Below are 13,709 nucleotides of genomic sequence, written 5' to 3' on the forward strand. Positions count from 1 at the left end.
TGTGTTCATCAACTCAGAAGCTCTCTGGATGCCATGTTTTGGGGATTTTTACGGAGGTATCATCATATAGGTATGACCAGTCATTAACTCCATTTCCAGCCCCCTCTCCCCTCTCTGGAGGATAAGGCACAGCGCTGCAAGTCCAAGTTTCTAATCATGGCTTGGTCTTTCTGGTGACCAGCCCCCCCCCATCCCAGAGCCACTGAGAGTCACCTCATTAGAACAAAGGATACTGCTGCTATTCTCGAAATTCCAAGAGATTTAGGGACTCTGTGTCAGGAACCAGGGATAGAGAGCAATACATACATACACACACACACACACACATACACACACACACACACATATTTTTTTTTTCCTATTATCTCATATGGCCTTATTCCAGCTCTAAATATTCCCTAGAGTAGAGGGATGAAAAGCACATCCCCAAAGTACAAGCACTTCTTTTTAAATTAATGGGCAACAAGTCTGTACTAAACCTGCCAACCACTTGGTATAGAAACTGAAAATCCGTAGTGAATCCCAAGTATTCTGAGGAAAAAGCACCTGTCCGTTTAGAATTGTATGAGAAAACATAAAGAAAAAAAAATCTATTTAACAAATGCTTAAAAATATAGAATACAGAGAAAAAATACAAACCCATAAAAGTCGTCTGGTGAACAGTTTAATTTCATGAAGCTACTTTTTAGAGTCTGCATCATGCAATGTATTTAATGATTATTCATATTTATTTTATTTCTAGAGAAAATATTTTTCCTAGCCACAAGTACCAAATCAGCCTCATAGGAAAAATAAATAAATAAATAAATAAAAACCCAGAAGAGGTGAGAGACAGCGGTAAGTGATTTTTTAAACATTCCATTGGGATACTTACGCAGTTGTGGTCTGCACGTCGTACCAGCTTCTGCTGAAATTCTGTTTTAATTCATTCATCAGGTTCATGCCGAGTTTCTGTTTTATCTCAACCAGATGCCTTTCTTTCGCTGATAAAACTTGCCGTAATGTTGTGATTTCGTCTTCTAGCTACAGATGGGAGGGAAAGCGGTGTGGAAAGATGTGAGGGCAGCTGAAACACACACCTGCAAAGCGCTTGGTGCTCCAAAGCAACCCTCTGCACACTGTCGTATTACCAGGCCCTCGCTTACCTATAGCAAACGCAGCCCACGGGCATGACGGTCTGGTATTTTAAAATAGAAACAGATTATTTTAGTTTTAATGATTATAAAAGTAATCACTGCTCCTTATAAAAAATTCACTCGAACAGCAAAATATAAACAAGAGTGATAAACCTATAACCCACTAGGAAATAGCTGCCACTTGATTTTTTGGCTTCTAATCTTCCAAATGTTTTAAAAAACAAAAACAAAAACAAAAACTCAGGGCTTGAACTCACAACCCTGAGATCGAGACCTGAGGCGAGATCAAGAGTTGGATGCTTAACTGACTGAGCCACCCAGGTGCTCCCCCCAAATGTTTTTTTTTAATACTGTACATAGATATAATTTTTGAACAAAAAGTTGGCTTTGTACTGTATGCCTTTCTCCTATAAGCAACTTCAAGTGTCACTGGTCGGTACCGTGTGTTTATCTTTTGCCCATCACACATCACTGCATTGCTGCAGGCACAGACTGAGCAGACACTGTGGTTTTTGCCAAGCTAATGCATCAGGAAGGGAGGAACAAGGGAGGACAGCATGTATACAAGGACGTGATTTGTGCTGCTTTTTCTTTTTAACAGTGTATTGACAAGTAACTGATGTACAATAAACCGCCCACATTTATAGTGTATAGTCTGTAAGTTTTGACGTGTGTGTTACTCTTGTGAAGTCATCACTGCAATCAAAACAGTGAACACATCCATCACCTCTGAAAGTTTTCTAGGTCCTCTTTGTAAGTCCTCCCTCTTTCTTCTCTCCCCTCCTCCAGGTAGCCGCTGATCTTTCTTTCACTCTACAGCTCATTTTTGTGTGGCTTTGTTCACTCAGTCTAATTATTTGAGATCTTTGAGATTTATCCATGTTGCTGCATTATCAGGGGTTCTTCCCATCTTATTGAAGACTAGTATTTCATTGTATGGACAGTGTGTTACCTATTCACCTGGTGAAGGACATTTGGGTTCGGCCAATGCAAATAAAGCTGCTATGAACACTCATGTACAAGGTTATGTATGGACATATTTCCTCTTTCCCCTGTGTTAGCAGAAAAGCAAATTTCATAAAATTGCTCTTGCTCACTATGTAAAACAGTATGGAGATCCCTCAAAAAAATAGAACTACCATACCACCCAGTAATTTTCCTTCTGGGTATTCATTCAAAGAAAATGAAAACATTAACTCAAAAAGATACATACACCCCCATGTTCAATGCAGCATTATTTACAATAGCCAAGATATGGAAACTGGCTAAGTGTCCACTGATGGATGAATGGAGAAAGAAAATGTCACACACACACACACACACACACACACACACACACACACACACACACAGGAATATTATTCAGCCATAAAAAAGAAGGAAATGTTGCCATTTATGACATGGATGGAACTTGAGGGTATTATGCTAAGTGAAATGTTATCAGACACAAAAAGACAAATACCATATGATCTCATTTATATGTGGAATCTAGAAAAACCAAAGCAAATGAAAACAAGCTCATAGATACAGAGAAGAGATTGGTGATTGCCAGAGGGGAGGGATGCGGGGGGTGGGGACAGTGGGCGGGGAGGGGTGGATGAAATGGGTGAAGAAGGTCAAAAGGTACAAACTTAGTTATAAAATAAGTCACATGCCAAAAATTGCTCTTGCAAATGTAATTTCTAACAAAGCAGTTCTGTAAAAAGCCCAGATTTTAGAGAGTGTTGCTATAACCTATGAAAATCAATTTGAAACTCTATAAAGTCTTTGATTCCAATTACTGTATTTTATTCTGTTGTCATACCTTATAATGTATTGCCCTGGTAAGACTGCTTAAATTTACATCGTTATTTTCTGAACAGTACGAATGACTGACTTTCTTTGTGAAGCCAGAAGAGAACTATTAGTACTCCCTTAGCATCCCACATGCATAGGGGTCATAAAAAGCCTGACATTTTTACTAGATTTCTTATTTTTACAAATGTGGCAGCTGTGTCTCATTTACATTCAGAGTATCGCTCTACTTCTGACCACAAACCACATTTACACTAACACCATCAGTCATCATGCAAATGTGTTCCTTGGGTTACCAGGGATATAGCTGCGAGAAAAGCCTCTCAAGAAACACAAGTACCTTTGCCTTTTTACTACTGCAAGGAAGATTTTACCCCAATGGTGGACAGATCGGAATAGTGTTGTGAAGCTTCACGGACATAAATAATCACATAAGCAAAACAGGCATAATTCCAAGTCGGAAGCATCTTAAAGACCACGGTAGAAAAGAACAATCTCTTGGAGTTTTTAATATCAGCAAATGTCCTAGTAATCTAGCATTATTCATTTCTTATGTTTATGGGACAGTTTTCTAATACTCACAGAAATCTTTCTAAAATGAATTACACATTCCATAAACATGTTATAGTCAGCACTGTCTTTTCTTTTTTTTTTTTTAAAGATTTTATTTATTTATTTGAGAGAGAGAGAATGAGAGACAGAGAGCATGAGAGGGAGGAGGGTCAGAGGGAGAAGCAGACTCCCTGCCGAGCAGGGAGCCCGATGTGGGACTCGATCCTGGGACTCCAGGATCATGACCTGAGCCGAAGGCAGTCGCTTAACCAACTGAGCCACCCAAGCGCCCAGCGCTGTCTTTTCTTGATGAGCAGGTCTTCAGTATGCAGACATACACTCATTGCTGCAAAAGGAGTCTACTTGGGGACCACCAAAGGCAGTCATGTTTTTAGTCTCCTCATTAAATGAGAACACACGGTTACTGTAAAATTAAACCCTCTATTCTTTTGCTATCATGTCACATTCCACTCTTTCATCTTTGTCAGTGTGTCTTCCTGTGTGTAATCTGTGGCCTACTAATTCTCAAGGTTGTATCTCTAGCTCTCTTTCTGTAGCAGCCCTTTATTCTGTAAAAAGAACTTTTCTGCATTCTTTTGCATAAATAATATGTTTTGAGTGACTGAAATTATTGGGAGTCTTGGGTTTTTTTTTTATGCATTGGGTATGACTGTGGTTTTCACTGTGTAATAAAAATAATGGGACAATTTTTACCTGGCACAAAGAACTTACAGATGTAGAGAAGAGGAAAGAGGTTTAAACATCTTGATATTCTCAATCTCATATCTGTGGGACCCTAGAAATTTACTCAAAATGGGGGGGGCAGTAGGAGATTCATTAGTTATTTGAGGGAGGTAAGGGATTCATAGTTTTCTAATGAAATCCTTGACCCCCCAAAAGTGAAGAGAAACACTGAAGTGACCAATTTACCAAACACGAACCTAAAGAAAGAACAATGAGGTTCCACGCCTTACATTTTAAACATGGAAGCACACATTAAAAAGCATTTGTAAGGAACGGACTTTTAAGGATGGAGACGTGAACTTGGTTACTCAGTTGGGTCTATTCTCAGGTTTTTTAATGAAATTCTCATCATTTCAATGAAATGCTGAGACACATTTCTTGAAGCTTTCAGTATATTTATCGGTGATCTAAATATATGCCAAAAAATCTACAAGCAAATCCAGAAATTGAAAAAACACGTAATATTAAATTATATTAGCTTGCAAGAATGAAAATGAGAACCACATCTCTTTACACAGAACAGAGTTCTGCCCCACAGCAAAGCCTTTAATCACAAATATTTTAAATGATGCTCATGGTGAGAGTCTACCCCTCATTTGACTAAAGAGATTTTTTGGTCTAGTTACACCAGTGGTTTTCCATTTCAGTTTACATAAAAGTCACTCATTGGGCATATTTAAAATGCAGATTCCAGATGTATGCACCTTTTAATGCCCTGAGATTCTGATATCTTCAATTTGGTAGGGCCAGGCTACATACATTATTTAACAAGTGCACCCAGATACTCTGATGCAGGTGGTATGGAAACCTGATATCATAACTACCTCTGTAAGCCACATCAAATTCTTTTTGGGATGAGGTAGAGTGCAGGTAAGTCTTTAATTGAAATATTTAATATACTCTTTCCCCTTTAATTTTAAATTAATCATTTCTTTATTATAAACTAATAGTCTGGTTCTTTGGTTTCTTGACTCCCTAGAAGATCTCCTTGTATGACCAATATTTATGCCTAAGATTAGATATTTAAACTTGATTATTTAAATATGAATTAACATGCACATAACAAGTGTCGGAGGATGTAGCAAAATTGGAACCCATGTACATGGCTGGGTAGGAATGGAAAATGGCTCAGCCCCCTTGGAAAAGAGTCTGGTAGTGTCTTAAAAAGTTAAACACAGAATTACCATATGACCCAACAATTCCACTCCCAGGTATATTCCCCAAAGAATATAAACAAATACATGTATACACATGTTCATAATAGCACCATTCACAATAGCCAGATGTGAAAACAGCCAAAATACCCATCAAAGAATGAACAGATAAACAGTTGCAGTATACACAAAAATGGAGTATTATTCAGCCATAAAAAGGAATGGAGTATTGAGACATGTTACAAAGTGGATGAACCTCAAAAACATTAGGCTAAGTGAAAGAAGCCAGACACGAAAGGTTATCTATTATATGAAATATACGAAATAGTAAATCCAAAGATACAGAATGCAGAAGGGGAAACGGGAAGCAACTGCATAACGAATATGGGGTTTCTTCTTGGGGTGCTAAAAATAGTTTGGAACTAGAGGTGGTAGTTACACAACATTGTAAGTATACTAAATGCTGTTGAACTGTTCACTTTAAAACAGTTAATTTCATATTAAAATAGTTAATTTTATACCTCAATAAAAAATGCAAAAAAGTATAAATTAATCTGAACTAGCTAATGAATTATTTTCAAAATGAAATTTATGTTAGAAGATTGAAAATTTACTCTCCGATTTTATCTGCTAGATGACATAAAATATCTAACTTATACCCGGACAAAGAAATACTTTCATAAACTATTAAATCATCAGTGTGATGCTTAGGAGTAAGAGTATTTGGTCTCTTGCATCCACTGCTTCAAGGCCAGCCTCCTCTCCTGGTTAATCATGCCTTTGGCTAAGACTCCTAAGAACTAAGATTAAAATCCAGATACAACTTGAGAGAGTGCAATGGTTATTTTTATGTGTCAATTTGACTGGGCCATAGGATACCCAGCCATTTGGTCAAACATCGTGTTGCATGTGCCCAGGAGGGTGTTTCTGCATAAGATTAACAATTGAATTGGTAGACTGAGTAGAGCAGATTGTCTTCCCAAAGTGGGTGGGCCTCGTCAAATCAGCTGAAGGTCTAAATAGAACAAAAAGGCTGACCTTCCTTCAGTTAATAGGGACTCTTCTAGGGGCACCTGGGTGGCTCAGTCATTAAGTGTCTGCCTTCGGCTCAGGTCATGATTCCAGGGTCCTGGGATCGAGCCCCGCATTGGGTTCCCTGCTCCGCAGGAAGCCTGCTTTCTCCCTCTCCCACTCCCCCTGCCTGTGTTCCTTCTCTCACTGTGTCTCTCTGTCAAATAAATAAATAAAATCTTTTAAAAAAAAGAAATAGGGACTCTTCTTGCCTGGCTGCATCTGAATTGGGACATTGTTTTTCTTCCTTCAGATTTAAACTGTAATATCAGCTGTTCTTAGGCCTCGTGCCTGCTGGCCTTCAGACTGGAGCTACACCATCAGCTCCCCTGGGTCTCCAGCTTGCTGACTGTAGATCCTGTGACTATCAGCCTCCATAATCACATCAGCCAATTCCTTGTAAAATCTCTATTGGTTCTGTTTCTCTGAAGGACTCTAATACAGAAGGGTATTACAATAAGACATTACTGATTATGAACACTTCAGTTGCTCACTACTGAGTCCAGAAAGAGTGAAGAAGGCCTTGAAGGAGGCAACTAAGAGAGAGGAGCCCAGAGCCTAAGGCACTTTTTTGTGAGTCTACGACACAGGTGGCTTGAGGGTACTGTGTTCTTCCTGGGGAATCACACACCAAAGGAACGGAGAAGAGCCCAAAGGGAGACGAAGGGAGCCTGAAAATTGGCTTTGCCTACTTGATCATATTGCCTGGTGTTTTTCCCACTCCTATTAATGCCTATTTTTCTTGAGTCATTTTATCTAGAGGACACTGGCAGTATTTGATGGTTATGTAATCATAAATTTACAGTACTGATGCCAACATTTCATCCTTTTCAAAAGCCCATGAACGTTACGGAATACAAAGAGTAACATGCGGCTTTGTGAAGTAAAAGTAGAATAGGATGGAAGCAGCACAGAAAGAGTGAGCAAGTTTATTCAAAGACGGAGAGAGAGAGGGGCACCTGGGTGGCTCAGTCTGTTAAGCGTCTGCCTTTGGCTCAGATCATGATCTCAGGGCCCTGGGATGGAGCCCTGAGTTGGGCTCCCTGCTTGGCAGGGAGTCTGCTTCTCCCTCTGTCCCTGCTCCTGCTTGTGTTCTCTCTCTTTCAAATAAGTAAAATCTTAAAATAAAAAGGGAGTGAGAGAAAAAAAAAAAAACCCAAAGAATAGATGTGTAAAGACCTCAAAAAAGATGTCAGGAGCTAGTGAGAACAAATAGCTGAAACAAAATAGTATGTCTTTATATATTGGTAAGGTTTGTAAGAAAGCATATTCAACTTCTGGTATTTAAAAATGCAAATATTTTGGGGCACGAGGTTGGCTCAGATGGTAGAACATGTGTCTCTTGATCTTGGGGTCATGGGGTTCGAGCCCCATGTTGGGTGTAGAGGTTACTAAAAAAAATAAACTTAAAAAAAAATATTTCTTTAAGCTATAAAATAATTCAAGTTCATTATAAATCTAATTGTATACCTTCTATAGACAGACTACTGCAGCAGATCAGAGGTGATACTGGCCTCACAATGAAGAAACTTTTAAAAATACACATACTGCATGATCACAATAATAAACTAAAGACTAAATTGTGTTAATAACAGATTCCTCTTTTAAAATGTAAACTTCATCTAAGATGTAGCCTTTTGGACAATATTGGCTTATTTTAGGTCTCCTGACACAGGGACGGATCTTCTGTTGCCAGCACTCGGTAGCACACAACAATATGTTGGCTGCGTGGATGAGTGCAGTTATGAGTTTGCCCGAAGTATAAGGGCATCCTCTTGGGCATATAAGCAACAAAATAGTGCAGGAGAAAGCAGGAGGGAGGGATCCAACATAGTCACGAGACAGTGGGAGAAATCTGAGGACAGGAAGGAGAGGAGCACTTTGAGGAGGAGACTGGATCGCTGGCACATTCCTAGACCCTTGTGAGCAAGGGAGTCAGAGATAAGAAGTCCTCGTACACAAAGCTCTTGCTTTCGGTCATGGCCACCAATGATCGCCTGACTCAAAGGCAATCTACTAGGCTGGCCTGTGAGGTGTCCTGTTATCCAAGTGGCAAATGGATCGAGTTGGATCTTCCGTCAGGCACAGAGAGGGGTTGCTTGTGACCAGGCGCCCAGGAAGAATGTCTGTGGAGAGCTGAGGAAGCTGGGCTATCTAAAAGCTGTCTCTGGTCTTTGGAGGGCCACTTGTGGGACTGAAGAGATTGCTCTCTGTGTGTCCTTGCTGTAATGAAACACTAGCATCTGAGCTAATTTGAATGCATATGTGATCTGAAAGAACCTGGTTTGGGGTGGGTATGTGAGTGTGCATACACATGTGTGTGAGCAAGTGTTTGTATGTGTGCACACACACACACACACACAGCAGCATGCATTTGCAGAAGGGCAGGGAAAGCAGACTTAAGAAAAGGATGAGCATTATGCAGAGGTGGCCTGAGGTGGAGGGAGAAGAAATGGAAATGTGAAGAGAAAAAACAGCAAAGACACATTTCCTTTGCTTTTCACTGGGCCTGGGGCACAGAGCTGCGCCCATGTGCCTCTGGGAGTCATGAAGCCACTCTGGCAACGTGCACGACTTCTTCATTTCTGAAGAATCCAGAAATAAGAGAGAGGAAGCACTCTAAAGGATGAGAACATGAATCCTGGTAACTTGAACATAGTAACGGGGTCTGGTGTTACTTTCAGAAGTCAGGCTCAAGAGTCTTAGTAATGAGATGTGCTGGAAGCTTAGTAATGTGGCCAAGTGAGACAGGAATTTCTGGAAACACCACTGGTTTTTCGTATTACAGGGGCATCCACTTAGAACCAAGGCTCACTTTTTCTTGATTAGAAAAGTAATGCACGCTCACTGTTGAACGTTTAGAAAATGAATGCACACAAAAAACACACTGATATATGTGTGTGTGTATACCCCAGCAGTCCCAGAACCCAGAAAACTCAAGGCATTTTCTGAAGGTTGGTCGGCTGCAGAGGTTTTGTCTAAACTTAAACTTGGACTATAACAGTGAAGGAATTAAGTTTTAGCTTAGAATCAGTTAGCTGATACCAGTCTGCGGAATATAACTTTTGGACACCACAACTGACATGAACAAGCTGGTCATGAACCAGAATTCTGGGCCGTAAGAAAACACGAAGCTAGGACATTTTCCTCCACAGCTGACTTTGGTCGGTGCGTGCTGGCATGTGCAGCCAACCGAAGTCGACTGGGTGGTTCTAGATCAGTGGCCACAGACAGACCCGGCTCAAGAACCAGGCTATTTGATCGGAGGCACCGTGCTTACTGAAATAATTTCTGTTGTATCAGAAGAACAAGTTGCTCTTTCATTTTATAATGAAGTTATTTTTGGGTGTGCTTTCTGAAAGCACCTAAAAAGTCTTTAAAATTATTATAAGCTGTCTTAAACAAACATGGCCAGAGGATTAGAGCTTGAAGAGCCTGGAGCGGACTAAGCACGTGAGGGTGAGGTGGAGCTCAAAGCTGTGTCCTCAGCCTGCAACTGAGCCCAGAGCCCTGCTTCTGGCTGGACCAGGAGGAGCTTCCTATCCTCGGATCCAGGGACACAGAATGGGGAGGAATATGGGCCTCATCCCTCTGGCCCTACTGCTTCTTCTCCCTGAAAAGCTCCCTTTCTCCAGTGCTTTCCTCCCACAACATAACCGCTCATTAGCAAAGTGTTTAAGGGTTAGTGGGTGCTGTAAGCAATTGGCTGTAACAAAAGTTGTATTCCTGATGAGCCAGGCATCCTCCCCACCCCTAAGTCCAGAGGCCCACAGCAACTACACAAGAATTAAGGAAACCTGAATTCACCATAGCTTTCCTTTCTGCCCCCAGAACTTTATTCTTCAGCAAATGAGTACACAACTTAAGAAATCTGGGTGCTTCTATGACTGACTTTTAATTACAAAAATAAATCACTTCAAAGTATTTGTTGAGCTAAGCTTCTGACCTAAAGCAAGAACTGCTCTTAAAAAGGAGCTTGCCCCTGTACCTATACCAAGGTCTTGGAAGAATTCATCAGGTCTGTAAGTGATTACAATTCCCATAATATTGTGAAATTAAAAAGAATAAGAGGTGCATATTTACAGCTAATTGTCATTGTTGCTTAAGCAACATAGCTATTCCTTTTTCTACTACAACCAGTGGATAATAGACAACTAGAATTACAAAAACATCCTAGAAAAAAATGAATTACCTTACAATATATCATGTATTAAATTTTATTAAATGAAAGACAACAGGGGCGCCTGGGTGGCCCAGTCGTTTAAGCATCCGACTCCTGATTTCAGCTCAGGTCATGATCTCAGGGTCATGACATCGAGCCCCACATGGAGCTCCATGCTGGGTTGTGGAGCCTGCTTAAGATTCTCTCCCCGCCAACCCTGCCCCTCTCCCCACCCCTGCTGGCACTCTCTCAATAAATAAATAGATACATGAAAAACAACATAATTATAACATGGGACTTATACAAAACTAACACTAACTCCTAAGATCCTGAGATAGAACAATAGTAAGATGACTAAACATACCTGAACTAATTCTGCTTTTAACTCTTCTCTTTCCTCCTCAGACAGCATGCTAGAGAAGTCGTCACTGGCTACTGTGTCTTCATCTCGTCCTTGCAATGGTTCAGTCTCCAACAAACCTTTAGGCAAGAGTGACAAAACATAATGCAATTTAAAAAAAATGAATTTAGCCAACTTGTGTCTCCATAGTCTGGAGATAAACCAGATACACTGACAGACCCTCCTGCTAAAAAACAATTAAAAAATTCCTGGGGCGCCGGGGGGCTCAGTCAGTTGGGCACCTGCCTTCAGCTTGGGTCATGATCTCGGGGCCCTGGGATCAAGCCCGATGTCGGGCTCCCTGCTCAGTGGGGAGCCTGCTTCTCCCTCTCCCTCTGCCCCCCACACCCGGCTCGTGTGTGTGCTCTCTCTCTCAAATAAATGAATGGGATCTTTAAAAACTAAATAAATGAAATAAAAAACAACTAAAAATTCCAGAAAAAAAAAATCTTTCTAAATGTGTAATGAGCTGCCAAGAAAGTAAAGAATACTAAGAAGCCAAAGAACTACGTCAAAGTGGGAAGCCAGAAGTGTAAACAAAAGAAGTTTTCATTAGTTCCACATTCGCCACCCAGACGAATTCCAGCTTCGGTGTTCACTGTCCCCTGGGGGGCAGGGGGCAGAGGACAAAGCCTAGGGCCACCCAAGGAGGAGAGGGGCTCTGCATCCCCACAGGACTGCACCCCGAGAGGAAGGTGACCTGGAAATCAGTACCATCGCTGCCCACAGGCCTCTGCGAGGCAAGCAGCCTTGACACTCAGCACTGCATGGACAGCAAAAGGAGCCCGCTGAGACTCCTCACCCTGAGCGGGACTGTGTGAACCAGCAACTTGAATGCACACTACGTGGGTGGCCCCAAAGAAGGGAGATAAGACAGCACTGTGACTTTTTTCCACTTTGGACGTGGAAATCATGTGGATTCGAAACCTGGAGCAGCAGCGGCTGTGGGGAGACATCACAGACGAACTGATGCTGGTGGAGGGAAACAGGGAAGCGCCTGGCTTCTTGAGGACATCACTGTTCCGCACAATGACCCCGGAACAGCACCACTTCTAACTTGTTCTGTGAGAAAAATGCCTTTCGTCGAAAAAACTGACGTTCCCTAGTAGAGCCCCCTGGCATCTGGATACCTCAAACATGTATGTTCTCTGAAGGATCCAGAAAACAGGCCCCCACATATATGGAAGCTTCACTTAGGACACAAGCTATGACGGAGCTGGCATTTATAAATCTGTGGGGAAAGGAGGATCTTTTAGTAAGCTGTCCCTGGACAAATAGTTATCCATGTAGAAAAAATAAAATTGGACACCTTCACATGATTCACAAAGATCAAATTATAAGCACTTTAGAAGACAATAGGGTTTATGAACCGCTAGGTAGGAAGGGACTTCTTAAACAAGACACAAAAAAAGGCAAATCATGAAAGAAAGGGTGAATAAAATGACAAATGTCTCTTCATCACACACACTATACGGAAATTAAAAGACATGCCACTAACTGGAAGAAGGTCTTTCCCATCTGTATAACTAGCAAAAGATGAGTTCCCAGCATAAACAGAATTCTTACAAACCAGGCTAAAAAATGGAAATAACCCAACAGAAACATGGCCCCAAAGACCCAAAACAGATTTGCTATAGGAAGAAATCACAAAGGGCTACCCAAGAAAATATGCTCAACCTCACTGATGTTTAGGGAAATACAAATTAAATCATCTCACATCCACTGGATTAGTAAAAAGTTCAGAGTCTGACATTATCAAATGTTGATGACTACGTGGAGGACGGAAACTCTCATACTCTGCTGGTGAGAATATAAAGAGAGACAAATAACTTGGAAAATAACTTAACATGATGTAGTAAGTTCACACACCCTACCATCCAGCAATTCTACACCTATGTATATACCTGAGACACTCATATATGAGCACCAGAGGTTATCAATAAGAACTTTCATGGTAGCAAAAACTGTGGATCATGCAAAAGTCCATAAACAGAGAACGCACAAGTATACCATGATGCATTTACACCAGCACGACTGACAACAGTAATGTGAGTAAGCTACACCCTACATGGATGAAACTCAGAAACAAGACACTGAGTGAAAAACACAAGTTGCAGAAGAATAATAAAATATAATCTCAGCCATATGAAGACCAAAGACATGCAAAACTAAGTAAAATGTTGTTTAGAAATAAAATTATAAAGAAAAGCAAGACTAGAGTAAAAATAATTCAGGACCAGGGTATTTTCTGAGGTGGAGTGGGTGTAGATGGGAACAGGGAACTTAACAAAGGATCTCTATAGGGCTAATGGTAATGCTCCATTTCTGGGACACTGTATTTTCGGGTATGAGTATTTTCTACACTTTAAACTTTGTAAATATTCTTTTGTATATATATTATTATTTGAGAAAACAATTAAAAATAGAGTTTATCTAAAGTCAAAATGAAAGGTAAATAATTATCCTACAATATCAGGACATTTTAGGTAAAGAGAATAAAAATATGAACCAATCTGCAAAGTTCTTCTCGAGCTGGCCCCACTCTTGAGTCCCTTGTACCCACACCCTTTTGTCTGAATTAACAGTGTACCATCAGCCCCTTGTGTCACTGCTGATACACCAATGAAAGCAGCATCTTCCTGGTCCAAGTTCATCAGATTCTTGCCCCATCTATCTACTCCAGAGGCCAGTTTCAA

At 40.8% G+C, this 13,709-nt stretch overlaps 1 protein-coding gene across 5 annotated transcripts in view; it reads right to left on the reverse strand.

Annotated features, from left to right (window-relative positions):
• TPD52L1 (TPD52 like 1) overlaps positions 1 to 13,709 on the reverse strand; it is a 92,795-nt gene that overhangs the window by 23,137 nt on the left and 55,949 nt on the right. For all 5 annotated transcript variants that reach the window (XM_021693249.1, XM_021693246.1, XM_044917340.1 and 2 more), the window contains exons 2-3: positions 10,978 to 11,093; positions 875 to 1,023 (exon numbers count right to left, since the gene is read on the reverse strand). In XM_021693249.1, the coding sequence (XP_021548924.1) occupies positions 875 to 1,023; positions 10,978 to 11,093 (265 nt within the window). The remainder of the gene's footprint in view (positions 1 to 874; positions 1,024 to 10,977; positions 11,094 to 13,709) is intronic.

Source organism: Neomonachus schauinslandi, chromosome 8 (assembly GCF_002201575.2).
Source record: "Neomonachus schauinslandi chromosome 8, ASM220157v2, whole genome shotgun sequence".
Taxonomy (NCBI): domain Eukaryota; kingdom Metazoa; phylum Chordata; class Mammalia; order Carnivora; family Phocidae; genus Neomonachus; species Neomonachus schauinslandi.